Source organism: Canis lupus, chromosome 7 (assembly GCF_011100685.1).
Source record: "Canis lupus familiaris isolate Mischka breed German Shepherd chromosome 7, alternate assembly UU_Cfam_GSD_1.0, whole genome shotgun sequence".
Taxonomy (NCBI): Eukaryota; Metazoa; Chordata; class Mammalia; order Carnivora; family Canidae; genus Canis; species Canis lupus.
In genome coordinates, this window is record NC_049228.1 from 12,940,201 (window position 1) to 12,963,072 (window position 22,872).

A 22,872-nucleotide genomic window follows, 5' to 3' on the forward strand; every position below is an offset into this window, starting at 1 on the left:
ATGGCTTTAATTTTTAAAACAATCACCCCCTCAGTTTACCTATTGAACCAGATTGATATGTGCAATTTAAACATTTTCATAAATTTAGAATAAATGGCTTAAAGAAAAAGCAATTAATATTCTCTGCACAGCTTACTTTTTTAAGCTCTCTGGGATAGCCACTGTACTTCAGGCAGAGATTGGATCCGGCAATAAAAAGATGACACATTTAGACATACTTTTGGGCTCAGTGACCAGTGTCCAATAGGAAACAGGATAGACAAAAACCAGTAGCCACAGTACAATACATGGCTATCAAAACATGTACACTAACAGGCTTTGAGGGCATCTTTGGGGTGGTGGGAGAGTACAGGGAGGAGTGGAAGGGACTAATGGGCTAAGACACTAAGGGACCAAGTGTCTATGAGGTTCAGTGGGGTCGCAGTTTAGAATAGTGATGGCTAGAGAGCAAACAGCTAGAGAGATTGGAATTATGGTCAGAGATTAGGTCCAGGATAGGGACCTGTGAATGGGTGCCCATCTACAGCAAAAGTTAAAGAGCCAAGAATGATGGAGGTAGACATGGGTGAAGCTATTGTGCAACATGAGTCAGTCACGCAGAGGTTGAAAGTCCCCCAATATGGTGGAAGGAGCTGCAGAACAGCCTGCCTGACCCCCCTCCGCAGCATCCTACCTAGATGTTTGCCTTCCCTCTCAATCTCCCAGTGATCCATTTCCTTTCTGCAGTGGTCTCCAGAAGTTTTATCATAAATAATTATTTGCAAAATATATATATATATTTGAGCCTATGTCTCTACCATATGCATGTTTAGTTACATATATGTAAGTTACATATATGTGCTACCATGTTCCTGCACCAACATATTAGATATAGACTTAAAACACATGCAAAGGGAGAAATGTTAAAAAATGAAAATGAAGTCATTGAAAAATGTTTAAATTGTGTTCACTGATAATAAAAAACTTTTTTGCTTTTCCCCCAAAATTATTAATAATGAAAACAGTATGATTTGAATGTCCCATGGTCTTGGATTTAATGCTCCATGTTATGGCCATCCCTAATTCTACCTCACAGTGCAGTTTATTTCGATTCTTGATTTAATGGCTGTCATGTCTGGGAAAGGTAACTCACATAGATCCAAATGTAAGAAGGATGCTTTTTTAAAATTTTGCCTGTTGAACATTGTACTCACTTTTTAGTATCATTTCACAAATTGTGCAAATGGCTTTCTTGCGCTAGGAAATAGCCATTTTTACTCATGTCAAATGAGTAAATCTTTTTAAAGATTTTATTTATTTGTTTGACACAGAGAGAGAGAGAGAGAGAGAGATAGAGGGCACACACAAGCAGGGGGAGAAGCAGAGGGAGAGAGATGCAACTCGTCTAGCCAGACCCCTGCCTTAGCCCAGGGACCACCACATGGCACCACTTGCCGGATATACTGCCCCTAGGATATCTGCTTGTTACTACTACAGGTCCAGCCCTTCTGAGATTATAGCCTTCCAGGTGGAGGAGAGAGGGGCCTTGTTCTGGTGTAGGAAACAGGCCTACTAGCTGCAGAATTCAGAGATGTTGTTTGGGAGAAAGCAGCTCTGATCACAACCAGCCACATTGAAATGTCCATCTGGAAACTTATTTCTAAACACCTATTTTAAAAAATTCCTCTTCTGGGGCCATCGAGGTAGTTCGTTCAGTTAAGCATCCCACTTTGGGTTTCTGTTCAGGTCATGATCTCAGGGCAGTGGGACCAAGCCTGAAGTCTCATGTGGGGCTCACACTCAGTGTGGACTCTGCTTGGGATTCTCTCCCCTTCCCTGTTCCTCCCATTCTTCCCCTCTCCCTGCTCATGTGCCCTCTCTTTCACCCTCTCTAAAATAAATTTTTTAAAAATCTTTAAGACAAATTCTTCTTCCATTGTACATATTTAAAATTTTTAAATTTTTATATTGTATATATATCTTCTATCCCTTAAAGGGATAGAGTAGATGGATTTGTTTCAGAATATCTGCCCTGTGCATCCTATAGAAAACATTTGTCATCACAGTGAGTCTCACCAAATTTTAAGAAAAAAATTGCATAGGTGATCTTTAAGTGTTATACCAGGAGGCAACTGTTAGTGCCTAAGATTTTCATGGCTACCTCCCTCCTTTTTACTTAGTATAACAGAAATACTACTATATAAAGATGATTTTCTAAAAGTAACCACACTGCTGATAGCCTGTGGCCTGTAAATTCTAAGACATCTGAATACATGGACATCAGAGAGGTGAGGGAGCCCCTGCCAGCCTGCCCATGGTGCAAATCCTACTCTTTCCTCCTCATTCCTCCACGGTCCACAGGCACCAAGCAAGGGCACTAGTGTTCCATATGTTAAATATTAGTAATAGCCTAAAAAAAATAAATAAAAATTGAAGTCCTATCCTTGTCTCTGAACTTTCAGGACTTTTCTGTCAACATATGTGGTGCATGTACAGAAACCAAAACTCAAACCTGACACTGTTATTCTCTGCTTCAAACTTCTCAATTGTCTCGCATTGCTCTGAGAATAAATTCAAGATCTTTGAATTAACTTGACTTCCGTGGTCATGCACAATTTGAGCCCTGCCTGCCTCTCAAGCCTCATCTTGTGGATTCATTAGAATCAAGCCACATGGGCCTTCTTTCAGTTCTCTGATTACACCAAGCTCTTTTTCACATGTATCCCTTGCCTCCTGCCCCCTTCTCTCCCTGCCCTCCCCTCCCCATGTGCTCTGCCCTGGCCTTGAGCAGTCTTCTCCAGGCTCATCACCTTGGTGACTACAGAGATCATTCTGATTTCGGATCAAATGTCACATCTCTCCAGACATCCATCTGACCCCACCAATCTAATATTCCTCCTCCTATATGCTGTATGACATTCTTTACTTTGGCTTAACTGCACATAATCATGATTTGTAATTATGTATTTACTTATGAAATTATCTGTCTGTCTCATCCAGGAAGCACTAAAAGGGCAATAACTTTTCTCCTAACACATTCTAGCAGGTCTTTGCATCATGACGCTCAATGTCTGAAATTTACAGCATTCTCCCATAATACTCTCTACCATCCTCTTGTCTTTTATCTGCCAGCCTCCTTGTGACACCCCCAAATTCCTCTGGCTTCTGGGACACTTATTTGACAAGCTCTATTAAGTGCCTACAAGGTACCTGTACTGGACTAGGTGGTTGAGATAAAACAATACACAAAATACTGTTTGGAACAGTCCAAAACATAGGAGTGGTCTTTCACTTGTATTAGCATCAATGTTGAATTTATTTCATATAGCAGGAGTTCACAACCTTTTCTGGGTCACATACCTTTTGAGAGTTTGTGAAGAGCTCTGATCCCCTTCCCCACTAAAAAAATGCACAAATTCTCCTAGTGTATAATACAGTTGCAAGAGTTACACATAGTCTGTGAAGCTCATGGTTGGGTAACACATCCTAAATCAATCATGTTAAAGAATACCAAAATATTTACTTACTCTTTGCAAAACTGTGGAATAAAGAGGAATAGGTGAAGTGGAGAATAAGGAAGTGAGCTACAACTTGTGTCTCCGAAGGAGGTGAATGGAGTGGGTGGGAGGAAAAAACCATGCCACGTGTCACTTTGATGTCTCCCTAGTTTTGCTTCACCTAACTGCTTAAGGGCTGAGTTCTTAAGGAAGGAAAACAGAAGAGGAAAGGAAGCAAAAGCCTTTTTTTAGAGAACAGGTCTTATGGTCATAAATGAACATAAAATGCCCTTTTGTTATAAGTAAGCTACTATTAAATCCAGGTTTCTTGAAAGAGTTTTGAAACGTCATCAGATGTTTTGATTTTAATTTTTTTAAAGATTTTTAAAATTTATTTGAGAGAGAGAGACAGATCAAGCAGAGGAGAGGGGCAGAGGGAGAGGGAAAGAGAGAAGGAAAAGCAAACTCCATACTGCTCCTGACTCAGGGCTGGATCCCATGACTGTGAGATCATGGCCTGAGCCAAAACCAAGAGTCAGAGGCTTAAACGGCTGAGCTGCCCAGGCACCGCTGCTTTGATTTTATTAAATATATAATGAATATATTTTGTGGAAAATGCTTATAAAGTTTCATCATCCCTTTATTCAGTTATTACTTTTGACTGGTATTTGTCACACAGCTAGATACTTTTAAGAAAAACAACAAACACACATGACCCCACCATCAGCCCCACCCCATCATAGAGTTTCCTCATTGTACTGACAAATATCTACCTACTGTAACCCAATCATGAGTATGTGAAATTTTATAAAAAATACATAAATTATTTTATATTGTTTTATGAATTTTAATATCTCTATCTTCACACTACAATAAAATGTTATGTAAGTTGGAGAGCTCCATAATAGAGATTGTTAAAGTAACTCCAATATCAGACCACTGGGGAGAATTTCAAGAATGTTCAGTGATATGCTGACAATATGTAACACCTATAAGAAAAACTAAGAAATTGGGTCTACTGTACAAGTGAATGTCTGATTTTGCAGCCCCACCTTATCGTTAAAGTAGTTAACATTATATATAATACTTTCACATTTTTACAAGAAAGGTATTTTAAAATCACGGTATTAATATTAGTTTTGTTATTTTCCTTGACATTGTTTTATTAAAACTATTGTACTCAGTATTTGCACAATTATGTTAATATGTGTGGTATTAAGGAGTGGAGACATAGCTAACTAAAAAAAGTAGTTTAGATTAAAGAGGCCTTATAAATATTACATATGCTTTCCTGAAAACCAGAGAAAAACATCATGTACTATTCTGTCAAGATAATGTGACATTTAGTAATCCTTTTAGCTGTGTGTGTTTTTTTTTTTTAACCAGTGAGTGAAGAGAATATTTGAATTGTTCTTTTTAACAGTGCAGTTCAACAATGCAACACAATGTCAATACTTCGGAAAATGAATTAATAATAATTGTCAGGAATTATAGTCTAGGCAACCTCTGAAATTGGAATGCAAAGTAGGCTTCACATTATTTTTATACATTTCACCAGAGGAATGCTTTCAACCCAGCTACCTCAACTCAGCTTTTAGTATTTAATTTGCCTCAAGTCACTAAGGTATATAAGCATTTGAGCACTGAGAAAAATTAACATCCCACTATCAAAGGGACAGAAAAATGCATTGGACAAAGACAAGAAAAACCTCTTTAGTTTTATTCCTGGTAAAGAAAATTACATAATGGCCATTAAATCCTAAATGGTCAGCTTTATTTTAGATCCTTTTGAAGACATTCCTTAGAGCGGTGCCTGGGTGGCTCAGTCGGTTAAGCGTCCAACTGTTGATTTCAGTTCAGGGTTGTGAAATTGAGCCCCAAGGGCTCTAGGCTCAGTGTAGAGTCTGCTTGGGATTGTCTCTCTGCTCCTCCCCTCATCGTGCTCTCCTCTCTCTCTCTCTCCTTTTCAAAAAAATATCTTTAAAAAAAATAGGCCCTTACAGAGAAGATTCTCTATCCATGTTATTTTGCCTATGTCAAAAACAATACAATGGAATATTACTCAGCCATAAAAAAGAATGAAATCTTGCCATTTGCAACAACATGGATGGATCTAGAGAGTATAATGCTAAATGAAATAAGTCAAAGAAAGACAAATACCATATGATTTCACTCATATGTGGAATTTAAGAAACAAAACAGATAAGCAAGGGGGGAAAAAGAGAGGGGCAAACCAAGAAACAGACTTTCAACCATAGAGAACAAAGTCATGGTTACCAGAGGGGAGGTGGGTGAACATATTGGTGAAACAGGTGATGGCGATTAAGGAGGGCACTTGCTGTGATGAGCACCAGGTGTTAAATGTAAGTGATGAATCACTATATTGTACACCTGAAACTAATACTACACTCACTGTATGCTAACTGGAGTTTAAGTAAGAACTTTAAAATAAAACAACAGTTAGATCTGCACATAAAAAATGTTTTTTAAAAGAAAAGTGGAAAAAAAATAAAAAAGAAAAGAAAAGTTGAAACTCTTCCAAGTATTATCCAGTACTTGAGTTGGCTTTTGTTAATTGGAAAAAAACTTAGAAAAAAATCTTAAAGTTTCAGATAGAAATTCCTGTCTAGTTATGACTCTATGAAAGGGACTGGCTTACCAATAGTGAGTGATTATTATTCATAGTTAAGTGAGTATACATGAGAAGAAAAAGCCAATTAGTATAGAAAAATAGAGATAAGGTAGGGTAAGGTCTATAGGGAGACTAACTGGCAGAAATTGTAGGATTGCAAAACATGGCAGTGTACATGATCTGAAGGGAGTTATTCAAGGGAGATGACTGGTGGAGAGATTTGAGGGAAAGAAAATTTGAATGGCTACTTTACCACAAAGGACTAATGGAGTCACTGTTGCCAGATTTCTAAATTATACCACAAATTTCCACTCTAAAGTATCTACCTACAAATAATTAGAAAAAATGTTACCGAGCTATTTGGTCTTTGGAACTGGACAATTTTGAATATTAGTGAATTTTTATTACTACTCATCTATTAATGATCTGAAAACCAAATGTCTATAAAGAGAGTTGTAGAATTTTAAAGCTCGTGGGTAGGTAGGGAAGTGGGGTAGGTAGGGAAGTAGGGAAATTTTGATTCTAGGCGAAAAGCTGAAGCAGAGTATGCTAGGTTTTCCGATTTAATGGAAATGTATAGAAGGGCTAAGGACTTGTTTGGTCAAAGTGATATACAGAGGTAAAGTAAATAAATAATTCAGGTTAGACTTATTCTAAATTTGAGGAATGTCACAAGTTAATTTGATAAATTAAGCAGCATATTAAAATGAAAAAGTATTTAACCTCTTGGTGATTGTTGAATTTTATAAAAAACAATTTATGCAACAGCCCTTGCATTTTAGTTAATAATCAACAACAATTTTTTAGGTAACTCTAGCTGGTGGGGAGACAGTGACTTTTGCCATATTCAGAGGACATATAGATGTATGCACCCTGGAATCTTTTCTCTATCAAAAATCATGATTCCTGTTACAGAAGCATAGCTCAGAAAGAGATCAGAAGGGAAATGAAAGTATAAGGAATTACTTCTCCCCATAAATCAGCTTTGCTCTTCCGGAAAAAAATATGTGGCTGGAATTTTGCAGAGTTGCTTGAAGGAAAATAACCTTACCAGTGCAGTTGATAAAGACCAAACCTTTTAAAGACCTGCAATTAGGGGCACCTGGCTGGCTCAGTCAGTTAAGTGTCTGCCTTTGGCTTAGGTCATGGTCACAGGGTCCTGGGATCCAGCCCGGCGTTGGGCATCCTGTTCAGCCAGGAGTCTGCTTCTCCCTCTACCTTTCCCCCTGCTTGTGCTCTCTCTCCCTCTCAAATACATAAATAAAATCTTTGAAAAATAAAAGACCTGCAATTACAAAAAAAATTGTTTTTCAAACTGAGAACACTGAAAATTCTCTTTAGGCCCTTATACTTTCTACTACTAGGAAATGACTACTCTGGTGAAGATTGGCCTGGAGTAGAGACAGGAAGCTTTCCGAAGTGAAATCATTAACAAATATGAAAGTCATCACACCCAAATGTATATAGTAAAGTATAATGAATTATACTTCAGTAAACAAGGTAAAGATTCAGAAATAATGACTCAAACAGTCTCATTCTTTTTTTTAGAATTTTTTTGAAATTTCTTTATTGAGGTATAATTGGCATACAATATAACATTGCTGTTATGTGTACTAAATAATGATTCAATATTTATATATATTGCAAAATATACAGGTCTAGTTGATATCCGTTACCATACCTAGTCACAGAATTTTATCTTAGGAGAACTTTTAAGATTACTCTCTTAGCAACTTTCAAATATGCATTACAGTGTTACTAATCATAGTTGTCATGGTGTACATTACATCCCCACGACTTATGTATAACTGAAAGTTTGTACCTTTTAACTCCTTTCACCCATTTTGCCCACTCCCCCCACACTCCTTGCCTCCAGCAACCACCAGTCTCTTCTCTGTACCTGTGAACTTGCGTTTTGTGTGTGTATTTTAAGATTCCACATGTGAGATCATATGATCATATGATATTTGCCTTTCTCTCTCTGACTTATTTCATTTAGTGTAATGCCCTTAAGTTCCGCCCATGTTGTTGCAAATGGCAAGATTTCATTTTTTATGGCTGAATAATAATACTTCAGTGTATGTGTGTATCACAGTTTCTCTATCCATTCATCCATTGACAAGATACTTAGGTTATTTCCATGTTCTGGTTGTCATAAATAATGCTGCAGTGAACATGGGAGTACATATATCTTTTTGAGTAAGTGGTTTCATTTTCTTTGGATAAATACTGAGAAGTGGAATTGCTACATCATATGCTAGTCCTATTTTTCACTTTTTGTGGAACCCCCATACTGTTTTCCATGGTGGTTGCAGCAATTTACATTCCCACCAAAAGTGCAAAAAGATTCCCTTTTCTTCACATCCTTGCCAACACCTGTTATTTCTTATCTTCTGGATACTAGTGGTTCTAACAGTTGTGATGTGGTATGTAATTTTGGTTTTGAATTGCATTTTCCCTGTAAGGAATGATGTTGAACACCTCATTTACATGTTGGCCTTCTGTATGTCTTCTTTGGAAAAGTGTCTATTCAGGGGCACCTAGGTGGCTCAGTCAGTTAAGCGTTTGACTCTTGATTTTAGCTCAGGTCATGATCTCAAGGTTGTGAGATTGAACCCCACATTAGCTCCCTTGCTCGTGGGAAATCTGCTTGAGATTCTCTCTCCTGCTTTCTCTCTGCCCCTTCCTCCCCCACGTGCTCTCTCTCTCCCTATCTAAAATAAATAAATAAATCTTTTTTAAAAAAAAGAAAAATGTCTATTCAGATACTCTGCCTATTATTTTAATCAGATTATTTGTTTTTTTGCTACTGAGTTGCATGAGTTCTTTATGTATTTTGGATATCAATCTCTTATCAGATAATAGGATTGGCAAATATTTTCTCCCATTCTGTAGGCTGGCTTTTCATCTTATTCTGTCATTTTTTATTTCTTTGTTACATTAAAGATTCCTTCAAGGTGTTGTTGGTTTTTTTTCACTTTGCTATATGGATAAGAAAAACTCCCAATGGCAATTGCAGTCCAATTTTGATGCATGTGTCAAGCAAATAGAAAGCTTTCCAGAGAGAACTCTGCCCTCACAAGCTTTAATCAGGGCTGAGTGTGCTGGACACTGAATCTGTACAGGTAGTACTATAATATCAGTAAGGGGGGGGATTTAAAAGGAAAAATTTCTGCAATTCAAGAACATTAGCACTAAGCCCAGGGCCTGATCTATAATAGATATTCAATACAGTTTCCATTTTTACATACTATTATTTTATTACCCTTGCCTATATACATTCATTATTTTACACAGTTGTAATCAAAATAAAGATATAATTTTATATTCTTTATCACTTTATTTAACACATCATACTAGGAGAAAATAGTTTCTATACCTGAGGATTCTCATAAACACTGACTTTTTAAATGACCTTTATTAATCTCAATATTATGCTATTAAATATATGGTTCAGGGACACTGGGAAGGCTCAGTCGGAAGAGCATGTAACTCTTGATCTTAAGGTCATGAGTTGGAGCCCCATGCTGGGTGTCAAGATTACTTAATTTTAAAACTTTAAAAATATGGTTCAGAGAATATCTTCATACATATTTTTTCCTTTGGTGAAAATTCTTGCCCAGAATAAATTTCTATGAATTAATTGGCTTTTGTCAAAGGCTCTGAACATTTCAGTGATTAGTAAAATTGAGTTATAAAATTGCTTTCTCTTCAGGGTGTACCAATACACACTGATACTGAACTTATGCAAATAGCTTTATATGAGAGTATCTGAGACTGTTTGTATACAGGCAGAGAGCTGTGTCAGTCAACAGTCACAGATTTCTCACCAGTCATCAGTTAGAAAGTATGCAGGCATCTAGTTGGTTCAAATTACCATGTTGGGGTACTTTTATGAGAAGAAATAAATAGGATGGATAGTCTCTGTCATTAAATTTACCACCTTGGCTGGGGAAACTAAACTTTATTCAATCACTCTATTCAAAGCATTGTCCCCGATGCTGCATTATGGAGTTAGTGGAAGGAAAGAGTGAGCTTGATAAGAAGTTGGCCAGTAATCTTTACCCTCAAATCTGCCATGTTGTTGGTTGATTAGAGTCAGTGGGGTGATAAATACTCCTTACAGTTACAAATGAGCTTCCTACAAACTTCATAAATTGCAAGTTTCTATATTAGTGAACTTCTATCTTTCTTAGGCCATCCTATCAACCTTGTGTGATTTAGGAAAATTGCCCTAAAAGAGTTGAAATATGGCAAGTAATTGGTTTTAAATTGTGTTGCTACTATTCCAAGGAGGCCTTCTTGGTATTGTTTGAGATGCTTTGGAGAACCTGAACTATAGAGCTTGGAACCACTACCAAGGAGACAAATACTGGACCTCTGTAATCATGAAACTTTGCTACCTTGGAAAGCTATTAGATGTTTAGTAAGTGTTCATAGTTGCTAACAAAGGTATTGGTGATTATTTTAAAGCAAAAGCATTAACCCTTCTTTAACTTTAAAGGTTACATTCCATAAGGATGGTGAAGCCTAGATTCTGGGGTGGCCTAGTCAGGTTTTTTTCATGCAAAATGGTGAGAATGATGACAAAGGTTGGGGGGCTGGCAGGGAGAAGGCAATCTGCTTTAAATGATCCTTACAATGGACATGATTTTCTTCACATTGAGGATGAGACATTAGTAGCATCACAGACTTTTTAGAATGATCAGGAGATTTTACAAAGACTAAACTTAAAATTTGAGGAAACATACTTTGAATTTCTACTATAAATAGACCCAGTTGCCTCTCTCTCCTGAAAGGGACAGGATCCTCCCCTCAGAGTTAACCAAGAGGCACACTCTTCTTATTGGAAAATGTTTCCAAAACATGATTGATTTGTCTGCCATTCATTCATTTGTCCAGCAAATACTGAATCCCAACTATGGACACTCTTCTAAGTTCTGGGAAAGCTGAATAGGATATAGCAGACTTATCCTGTCTATCTTGCCATGAAGCCAGGAGAGTAATTAAACTAGTAGTTGTAATGCATTGTGATGACAATAATGCTAAGAAAGCACGGACTGCTGTAATGACCCTGATGTAGTCTGGGGGCCAGGGAATGGCTTCATGAAGAGGTCTAGTTTAGGATGGGTAGGACATGCAGTAGGCACTAGAGAAGGAGTGGAGAACAGTATTCCAAACAGAGCAAATAATGAACAATGAGTGAATAAAGGCAAAAAAAAAAATGAGTGGGATGTTCAGGAAAATAAATGTGGTTTTTGTTTTCATTTTTTTATTATTGTTTTTTTAGACTTTGGAAGAATCATGGTTAGAACTGAGGCTGAAATAGGTAGACCCCCGAACATATGAGCCACTTTAAAGAGTTTGGACTTTATCCAAAATGAAACAGGAATCAATTGAATGGTTTTATGCAAGGGAAAGTGCCCGATCGATATGTGTTTATTAAAGGGCACTCTGGCTACTGGGTGGATAATGCATTGGGATGGAGGTGGACTTAAGTCAAGACTAGTTAGGAGGCTGCTGAAATAATAATTCAGGACAAGACCACAGTTTTGACAATGGGAATGGAGAGGAGTGAAAGGAATTGAGAGAAAAGAAGATGTAAATTAGCAAGGCTCAGGGCTGATTTGATCAAAGATTGAATGAGAGGAAGAACAGAGGATGATATTGAAGTTCAGCTCAGGAACCGTAGTGGTTAATGGTGCTGTTCACTGTGATAAGAAATTAGGTAATAACAGGTTTGAGGAGTTAAATGATTTCATTTGGAGATAAGCTAGGTTTGAGATGCCTGGAAGTCATCTAAAATGAAGGTGTTCACCAAGCAGCCAGTTTATACAGATACAGAATTCAGTAGGGAGATTAGACCTAGAAATATGGATTTGGAGGTATTCAGCAAGTAGGTGGTAATTGAAACCATTGGAAGGATTTGGTCATCCAGAGAAAATGAAAATAATAGAACCCTGTGGAAAAGAGCTAGACAAGGAAAGGGTTAAGAGAAAGTGAGCCCCCAAGATGACTGAGAAGAATTAGTCTGAGTGGCAAAGCAACACCTTGAGAGGGTGCTGAGTTGGATAGTACCAAGGATTGATTGGGAGGGAGGGAGAAGCCAACAAAACTCTTTGCAGCTTGTGAAGGTCAAGCATCCCAGGGACAGAGAATGGTCCACTGAATTTAGTGACAAGGATGAGAGTGTTTCCCTGCGAGTTTAGGGGGTGAGTGACTTTAGCACTCCCATTTTCTTCCTTTCCTTAGCAATCAGATCACATGGCCTATGGGCACTGTGTAAAAGTCAAGAATTCATGGAACTGGGGGGAAGACCTCTTCTCTGAGTCAAGTGTATGAGCTGCAGGAACAGTGATTGTGATCCTTTAGGAGCTATTTTTGCTCATTTTCAACCCTCCACTTTGTTACTAAGTGGTATAGATTGCTTAGTCTTAGGGAGATAAGATATTTGATTAAGTTATTGAAATATTTCTCTTTTTAAAATAAAAGTCCAATGAAGCAAAAATGTTTTAGTGCATAAGGATTAGCTATAATTCTCCAGAACTCCACAAGCATTAACATTTCAATCAAGGAAAGTTTTGCTTATATAAATGTGACATTCTAATTTCATTGAAAACAAAAAAGCACCTTCAGAGTTTGAATATACAATTTTATCCTCATTAACAGAAGGGGATCTCCACTTTAGGACACTGTTATTTGATCAATAATGAATATATTGTTATGGACAATGGTCAAGATTTTTTTTAAAGGACCAGGAATAAGTCATTCTTTATTTTGATAGCCTTGCTTTGGTTTTTGAGGGACTCTCTTTTGTTTTTCTCTTGTTTTTCCTCCCTTATTTTCAAGCTTTGAGTTTTGAGTGGCGACATTCCTTAAATCCAGTATCATGAAGAATAGTAGAAAGATCAGGGCACAATAGACAGGGAACAGATACCACTGTTGGTTTAGATAAGCAGCCCTAGTGCAGATATTGGAAAAACTTTGATTCTCCCAGTACTTTTAGGAAATTATGGCAGTCTGCATCCTAATATAACCTGCTATAGGATGGATTTCCATACAATGTGAATTTGCCTTGTGCATCTCCAAAAGATGTTTAGTCCTTAGAATCAATAAGATTTTACTGGCAAGGCAAAATAATAGGGTAGAGTTTGACCTCCAAATTTGAATTCTGGTTTCAACACATATTTACTGTGTGTCTTAAGTTTTTTAACCTCTCTAGCCTCAGTGAAATGGGGGAAATAATAGAGTCATCCTCTTCGAGTTGGTTAAATAAGTTAAAACATTTTTAAAAAGAGCAACACCTAGCATAGTAGACACAATATATGTTACATGCAGAATTTTACACAGTCCCATGACAGACCTATGTTAATAATGAGAGTGCTTTTTATTATGAGTAAATGTTTATTGAGCTCTACATTGAATGCATCATTATATTTAAAAATATTATTCCAGTTCTAATAATGAGTAGAAGGTAAACATAAACACTCTCTTGCTTTGGCCTTCCTTTGATGAAATAAATCACCCAGTGTATCTGACCAGGAAGACTGTTCAACTGTATCTTTTTTTTTCTTTTTAAGATTTTATTTATTTGAGAGAAAGAGCACCCATGCCCACGAATGTGGTGAAGGGGCAGAGGGATAAGCAGGCTCCCTGCTGAGCCAGGAGCCTGAGGCAGGGATTGATCCCAGGACCCTGAGATCATAACCCAAGCCAAAAGCAGACACTTAACCAACTGAGCCACCCAGGTGCCCCTGTTCAGCTCTATCTTTTATGTATGCCTTCAACATGCCCAAAGCACTTCATGACTTTAAAGATCCATGTAACTCAAGAGCTAAGTAATCCACTGCATTCCTGCAAAGAGACCTTAGACCATGGTGCCACTGGATGCTTAGAACCTGTGAGTTATATTCCAGAGGGAAATGTCCCATTTTTTTCAGTTCTGTATCACTTAGTCTATATCTGGTATTCTCCTTTAAGCTCTCAAAGTACCCTTGGCAAGCTCTATTATCACCAGTGTCATTGTCATAATTAGTCATGGTGTGATCCTTTATATTTTAAGAATACACACACACACACACACACACACACACACACCACTTGTTCTCTTGTGAAATGGATTATTATTCTTGTTTTATAGAAAAGGAATCTGAAGCTCAAAAAAGGTAATATTGCAGGATGCCTGGGTGGCTCAGAGGTTGAGCATCTGCTTCAGCCCAGGGCCTGATCATGGAGACCCGGGATCGAGTCCTGCATCAGGTTCCCCGCAGGGAGCCTGCTTCTCCCTCTGCCTATGTCTCTGCCTCTATCTCTGCCTCCCTCTCTGTCTCTCATGAATAAATAAATAAATCTTTAAAAAAAGTAATATTGCTTGCCAGTGGACACACAGAACGGGAGTGATAGAGCTGGAACTGGAGGCTGTCATCCCCCTTCCCCTGTTTTTATCAGCTGATATAAAATTATGAGGTAGGATAATGGACACTAATCAGGAAAAAATGACTAAAATTGGTTAAGGGGGAGGAAAGCCCTTTGCAAAGCAATGTTTAATATAAGGCTGTTTTTGTAAAAATATTAATGATAATCAAAGTGGAGGAGGAAGAAAGTATGGTTAGTATGTGGAAAAGGTGTGTCCTGTAAGGGTGCCTCTTCTACCCCCGGGGAAGTGGTGGCCAGGACAGGCTGAGTAACTTCACTGATTCCACAGACATTCATTCAGAAACTATTTGTTGGACTTACCCTCTGAATGGGCCTCCAAGTGGGCTTGCCAGTTCCCATTCCTTTGCTTTCCCTGAAAGCAGAAACAGAATACTCTCCTGCTTATTTGGTAAACAGAGAGTTCCCAACTAACCAGTGTGGGGCTGGATACAAAGTTCTTGCACACACCACTTCCACTCTCTCAGACCTGTGTTTGCACTCCGAGCGAACGGCCTGGCTACCAGAACCAAGTAGGTCACCTGGGTTCACAGTCCAGGCTCCTGGACTGTAGGCTTGCTGCTCCTGCTGGTCTCACTGCCTTCACTGCATTCCAATACCTCTCAAAATTACAGAGGAAAAAAAAATAACTCCAGACATTTGAACGAGTTAGATATTGCCATTTCACAGCTGCAGAAGTTTCGATGGTAGGATCCTTGTACAAAAATAAATAGATAGATGATAGATAGAAGATAGATAGATAGATAGATAGATAGATAGATAGATAGATGATAGATAGATGATAGATAGGTAGATAGATGATAGATAGATAGATAGATAGATAGATAGATAGATAGATAGATAGATGATAGATGTTGTCATTTTACAGCTGCAGAAGTTTCGATGGCAGGATCAGTGCACAAAAATAAATGATAGATGATAGATAGATAGATAGATAGATAGATAGATAGATAGATATTGCCATTTTACAGCTACAGAAGTTTCGATGGCAGGATCATGTACAAAAATAAATAGATGATAGATAGATAGATAGATAGATAGATAGATAGATAGATAGATGATAGATAGATAATAGATAGATAGATGATAGATATTGCCATTTTACAGCTACAGAAGTTTCGATGGCAGGATCGTGCACAAAAATAAATAGATGATAGATAGATAGATAGATAGATAGATAGATAGATAGATAGATAGATAAAAACAAATAAAACCAACACCCAAGCACATGTGGTATCTCTGCTGCAGTCTGGGTTAGAGAGATTGAAGTTCACAGATTCATTTCGGGAGTCTTAGCTGCAGAAATGGGGTGGGGGAGGGGGTGCGGCCCCAGCACCACGTGCCTGAGCACAGCAGCTCCCGGGCCTCCCGTATCTCAAAGGCTCCGGTCTTGCCTCGTTGGGTCGGGCCAGTGAGGTGGTTCGAAGACCAAGCACACAAATGCTGACTGTCTGTTGGTGTCCCTTTGTGTTTCCTCCGCGTGGCGCTCCAGGTGGGGGAGTTCCGAGCCCACGCGGCGGAGTGGACGGCCAACGTCACGGCCGAGTTCAAGGAGACCCGGAGGCGCCTGAGCGTGGAGATCTACGACAAGTTCCAGCGGGCCACCTCCATCAAGCGGAAGCTGTCCGCCGAGCTCGCAGGCAGCCACAACCAAGAGCTGACCCCCTGCCGGAGGACCCTGTCGGTGAACCACCTCGCCACCGAGAGGGACGTGCTGCCTCCCTTGCTGAAAACGGACAGCATCTATTTGAACGGATTGACGCCACACTGTGCGGGCGAGGAGATTGCTGTTATCGAGAACATTAAATAACCCTCTCTTTGAAGAACCTTAGGCCTAGCCGTAGGTGAGGACCTCTGTATGCTCTTTATGACTGTTGCTGGTAGCGTTTTTAAAAAAAAAAAAAAATTGTGCATGAGCTCCAAAGGGGGAACAGAATATAGATAACACCCGTCATGGCCATGTGCCATCTGGCGAATTTGGAATTCTGAGCCAGCACATCTTTCTGATGATGCTTGTGGAGCGGTCCACTCTCTTTGACAAGTGGAACAACACAAGCAATGTCTGATGCCTTTTTGTGCCCAGACTGTTTTCCTCCCTCTTTTCATAATGTGCCATAAGGCCTCAGAATGAATTATAAGTGTCTCTGGTAGTAATGTAGCTTCGAGGGATCAGTCCTTAACTTTTCAGGGTCTACCTAACTGAGCCTAGATACGGACCATTTATGGATGACAACGTTTCTTTTTGTAAATGGCAAGAGATTCTTATGCAGCCTTTTACCTAAGAAATTTTCTGTCAGTGCCTTATCTTACGAAGAAACGGAACCTCTCTAGCTAATGTGTGGTTTCTCCTCCCCTGCCCCACCCCTAGGCTCACCTCTGCAGCCCTTTATCCCACCACTCCCGTTTGAATACCATCCCTTGCTGGAAACAGCGTGTAAACTGACTGAAGTGATGATGCCCGAAGAAGGAATAGATGCCAAATTAGATGGACATTGAAGCAACACTCAGAAATTCTAGCATTAAAGGCACTGCAAAGAAATGAGGTGTGCAGATGGTCCCTCTGAGTATTTATTTGACTCAGGTACCAGTGGTACATACACACAGCGTAATGGTTTCCAGCCTGGTAAAATTGGCTGCTCCAAACAGTCCCTTCTTTCCTGGCAGTATTTGGAATTTATCATTTTTTAAGAACTACACATTTTGAAAGGTGGAAGCAGAAGAAAAAATAACATATGTGCATATGTTATTTTTATATATAATATTATATATATTATATATATAATCTGACAAAAGAAAGCTGTTAAACATGGATCTTTTGGAGGCGATTTAAGACAATTGCTGTGAATTGCCCTTCTGAGGAATAGAAGATAGCATGATACTGTGTTAATGACCATTTGCTAATAAACGTTATACTGCCAGCACCTATTTGCTTTTTTTGATGGGAAGGCTTATCTGATTTTCTCTCCCCAGGTGACTTTTGCCAGACAGGAAGGTGATGCTGTAGTCAGAGTTGGGTACAGCCTTGCCTTGTGTGGGTGTCCCTCTGGAGCTGTGACTGAGCATGAGAGCAGTTGAAAGTGGGATCATTGTGATATTGCACATGGAAAAAATACAGATTGCAGGCATAATTCGTCTTTTGACATTAGAGAAAAAGCTGTTCTAGCACAATTTAAATCTTGAGAGTTTTTTTTTTTTTTTTTTTTTTTTAGATAGAAAAGGCTGATAACCCTTTTTAGTTGAATTTTATATCCTGTAACTCTTTGGATGTTTCCAAGATTCAGAAGAAATTCATTAAAGGCACCTAGTAGATTGCTACTCTTTTATTTTCATACTTAGATCTGCTGTACATTGTATATATAATTTTTCAAATGCAGAAAGATGACTTCCCCAAATACAATTGCAAAGCATTTCTTTTATTCTGGGAACAAGGGTGGTGGAAATATCTGAATAAGAGGCATTCCAATTAGGATCTTAAAAAATAACCGAGGATCTTAAAACAAACATCTAAATAGATGCTTATTTTCCGAAATTTACATTTAACCTAGATGTGTAAATATTCATTTAACTTGTTGAAGGTACTTTTATAAACTTAAAAAATTCTAACCAAAATTTTAGAAAGTCAGGCTCTTTTAGAGAGAAAGCTACACCCATTTCCTCAATAACTGTTCTGAAAGTCCATATGGTGGAATGCACCATGTATAAACTGTGAATTGTATTGACAAATAAAGTTTGTAATTAAAGTCAGCATTTTTCTGAGTCTCCTGCTTGCTGCTGAGAATGTAGATGGGATTCTAGCGGAGTGGAACTCCAGGATGTTGCTTTTCATGCTGAGTTTTCTGTGGCTCCTTCGTTCACAATATTCAAGAAATATTTTTGATGCAGTCTTACTACCCTTGTTAAATATGTGCAGAATGTTCTTCCTCGTGACTGTTAACCAAGAGTAAATATCCAGAAAACTGCCTTTTGAAATAGGATATTTTAAATGGCATGTAAATTCAAGATTGTTTCTATTAAATTATGACATGTTAATATCTTATTTTATCATTGTTAGACCTTGTCTCGACACTGAAGTACTCTAAATGCCAAGCACAGGCACCTGAATATTTTTTGCAAGGGAAAAAAACAATCAAACATCCTGGTAGTTGCTGAATCTAGTCTTCTGGACCTCATATCCCCAAATATTTGAACAACATACCTTATCTGTATCTTGCATAAATTTATTGATTGATCCCCAAACACCTTCATTCTCAGTAAATATCCTAAAACTGGTTCCCGACATTATCCTCAAAATTGGGGAAGATCTAAGAAAAACTGTATTCTAGCAGTTTTATTTCCTCAAGCTTTAATGTATTTACCTACTGTGGAGAGAACATGGAGACAGATTTTGACATAGTCTAGAATTTTCTAGAGAATTTCTTTTTTCACTGGACCAGTTTAAGAGTAAGTAGTTTTACCCTTAGGAATATCTGAAAGAAAAAATAATAAGTACTAGAACCAACAAGGAGCCCTTTGATATGAAATCTTAGACATGGATTCTAGATAAGAATTCCTCTATCTTACAGCTATTGAATGTAAAAGGATTGTTTTGGAGTTCTTTCCACTTCTTATACAAATCCATATATTTTGCTCTCTAGTTAATGTCACCTATCCTTTTTTCAATAATATTTCACATTCATAATAGAGGAAGAAGTGAAACTGCTAAAGCCAAGATGGAGTTGAATCACTTGTGTCTTACCCGTCAAAAAAGTGGGAGCAGTGTGTGTGTAGGACTTTGTTTTTCAAATTCTAAGGAACGCATGACATAAAACAAAGACTAAATACCACCTCACGTTGTATAAAAAAATCTGTAGAATTCTTTGATTCTTAAGGCTAGAGTTTTAAGCAGACTAAGGGAAATTTTAGATGGAATACAAAAAAAAAATTAGCCATTCTGAAGACTTGAGGTAGCTATTTATGCCTAGGAACTACAGACTTAGATCAACTTACATTTTTGTTTTCCTTTTTTAAAAAAAATGTTTGCTGTTCTAGTAAAATCATAACTTATTTGTGATTTGCATTCCTTATTACTAAAGTGCAAGTATAAATTTGCTTTTGTATAAAGTAAAGGATGTCTCTATTTGAATACTCATAATACCATTAAAATTAATATATGATTTTACTCCAGCATGAGTTTACTTAAATGTCCTTTTATAGTGAAACTTACTGGCCTTGCACATGCTCATATGTCAGTTTCAAGATGGAACCTGGTTTCTTTTAGTAGGGCCTTCTGAGGGTAACTCACTTATTGTGGTTTTCTTAATAAGGGGAAAGGTTCCTAAGCTCCCTGTGCTTCCTTCATCCCACCCTACCACAAAGGTTTATCCAGCATTTTTTTCATACATGACACTTCCCCACCCAGATCTCAACTATGCCTTCTCAAAAGACAGGGATTAGTTCCAAGGAGCAGGAGTTTTGATTCTGCTCTTTTATTTGACTCAACACCATTTGTTCACTAAACTTCAGTTTTTACAGTTTCTAATATTCATAAAACCATTGATTTTCCTAGTATTAGCATTATAAAACATTTTCACTATGTCATGTTTGTCTCAATTTTCAACTATTTTTTCTTTTTATCTGTAATTCCTTTCCAAAGTAGTCCTCACTGCCTCATCTTTATTCTTTCTCTTTTGCACTCTTAGGCTTGGGTTTCTCTCTAAGCCCCAAACCATCTAGCCAGTTCCCATTGGCTATCTCCACTTCTCAAATGAATTTCAACATATCTAAGCCTCCTCTGATTTTTCCTCAGACCTGGCCTTCTTGGTGTCACCTTTTTCAACAAATGGCACCACCATCCATCTACCTGGCCGTTAGTCTTGATGTCCTTTCCCCTTCAACTCCACACCCACTTTTTTTTTTAATTTCTTTTTATTGGTGTTCAATTTGCCAACATATAGAATAACACCCAGTGCTCATCCCATCAAGTGCCCCCCTCAGTGCCCATCACCCAGTCACCCCCACCTCCCCTTCCACCACCCCTAGTTTGTTTCCCAGAGTTAGGAGTCTCTCATGTTCTGTCTCCCTTTCTGATATTTCCCAATCATTTTTTCTCCTTCCCCCTTTATTCCCTTTCACTATTGTTTATATCCCCCAAATGGATGAGACCATATAATGTTTGTCCTTCTCTGATTGACTTATTTCACTCAGCATAATACCCTCCAGTTCCATCCACGTCGAAGCAAATGGTCCATACCCACTTTTCACCAAAGCCCTACTGACTTGAATCCTGAATATGAATTTGAATTTGTACACAGCCACTACCTTTATCCAAGCCATCACCATATATCTCCTCTTGTACTAACTGCTTTTGCATTATTCTCTGCTCCTGACATTGATGATAGAGTGATCTTTTTAACACAAATCTGATTGTGTTACTCTCCAATGTAAATCCACTAATTGTCTTTCACTTTTATGGAAAACCTGAACCCCTCACATGGCCTACAAGGCTTTCTTTTGGTCTACTTTATGCCATCATCTTCAGATTCATCTTGTATCACTCCCTACTTCTCTGTATCCCAGCCACTGGATTTCTTTGATCACATCATGCCGTTGTTGTTCCCTTTGCATGGAATGCTTGTTCTCCTTTTACACGTCAACCTTTTTCACCTAATAAATTTTTACTCCTCTTTCAGAACCCAGTTCAAGTATCATTTCCTCTGATAAGTCTTCCCTGCCACCAATTCAGATACCTTTGTAATATACTGTATAAAATCCTATTCCTTCCCCTCAATTTATGATTAGATATTCATCATTATTCTTATTTATCTGTCTTTCCCACTAGAATTAATTTATTGCTATCTTATTTCCAGATCCTAGCCAAGTACATATATAGTAGGTGCTCCAAAAATTCATGGCGAACAAAAGCATAAAAACAAGGATTTAATTGTAAGAGTCTGATATACACTTGTGTATAAGTATCCCAAGTTTTCCCAGCTCCACAAACATTTGTCCTCTTCTACTGGGTTAGTAGTAAATAAGACATAGATAGTAGTTATTTATACTATTAACTTACAAGCTGGTAGTAGTTACTCATTGTGTAGAAAAAAAATCAAAGCCAATTCTTCAACCAGCAAGACTTTCAGTTTGTCATACATTTACTCCTTATAAGCAAAAGTTTCATTATTTTCATTTCCAATTTTGGCTCACAATAGATACCATTGAAACTTTTCAATTATAATTTTAATCTTGAAAATTTGTTTAGAAATTAATTGTAAAACATGTTTGCCAATACTAGTAAATGGATGCCTCTTATTAGTAGAAAGCTAAATCCACATTTATTTCTCCTTGCCAAATGAAATTTAGCTTTTTCATGCTTAAATTTATAAGCAGTCTGGGAAGAAATCCATTATTGGGCACATTTTGAACCATATCCAATAGAGAATATTAGTCACTTACATGGTATAATTGTAAAATTAACTAACAGAATAAACATTGGTTTTCATGTAGTTGATGCCTGACTTTTTTGCAGATGGCATTTTTTCTTAAACTATACAATTAATAGTAAGTAGCTCATAGATGATTTTTATCATATTATCTACTTTATTTTAAAATATCTTATATGTTAAATATTTTTGACATTAGACTGTATGTTTCCTGATTTTTATTAAAAACTTTTAAATGAACAGGATGCCTGGATGGCTCAGTGGTTGAGTGTCTGCCTTCAGCTCAGGGCGTGATCCCGGAGTTCCGGATTCCCACATCAGGCTCCCTGGCAGGGAGCCTGTTTCTCTCTCTGCCTAAGTCTCTGCCTCTCATGAATAAATAAGTAAAATCTTTAAAAAAAAAATTAAATGAGCATCAGTGACAATGTCTGGTCCAGATTCAAGTTTTATCTTTGCCCAAGTATGTCAGAATTGGAAAGATAAAGCATCAAGATACTGGCATTAACCTAATTAACCCATCTTGTTTCTCAGTCAGGTACACAAATTCAGAGTTTACACATGCATTGAGAAAGTTTAATGTCACCAATGCCTAGATATATGCAAGTAGATTAGCCAAGTGTATGACTCTCTTCAATGATTATATTGTATGTACAAACAAAATATTACCCTGCTCATGGTTTACCAAGTCAACATTTTTCAAGAGCTTTTATTGTGCCAATTACTGGAAATACTAAGCCAAGTAAATGTCTGCTCTCTGGGAGATAGCAGTCCATGGGTCAGAGAGTGATGTACAGTACAGATAGAGGGAAGCCTCTCAGTGCTGAGGAGCCCTGATCAAAATGCTCTTGCCTTTTTATGGACTTGGGAGGCTGAAGCTAGAGAAGAGAGAAGGGCTAACAGAGGAGAGCTACAG

General features: G+C 37.9%; 1 protein-coding gene across 12 annotated transcripts in view; it reads left to right on the top strand.

Moving 5' to 3' along the window:
* Nucleotides 1–19,699, top strand: part of KCNK2 (potassium two pore domain channel subfamily K member 2) — a 200,138-nt gene extending 180,439 nt beyond the window's left edge. For 10 of the 12 annotated variants that reach the window (XM_038542148.1, XM_038542145.1, XM_038542153.1 and 7 more), the window contains one exon: nt 16,034–19,699. In XM_038542148.1, coding sequence (XP_038398076.1) covers nt 16,034–16,351 — 318 coding nt within the window. In that variant the 3' untranslated portion in view covers nt 16,352–19,699. The remainder of the gene's footprint in view (nt 1–16,033) is intronic. The other 2 variants (XM_038542143.1, XM_038542144.1) reach the window with 2 other exon arrangements.
* The last annotated feature ends 3,173 nt before the right edge of the window (nt 19,700–22,872 follow it).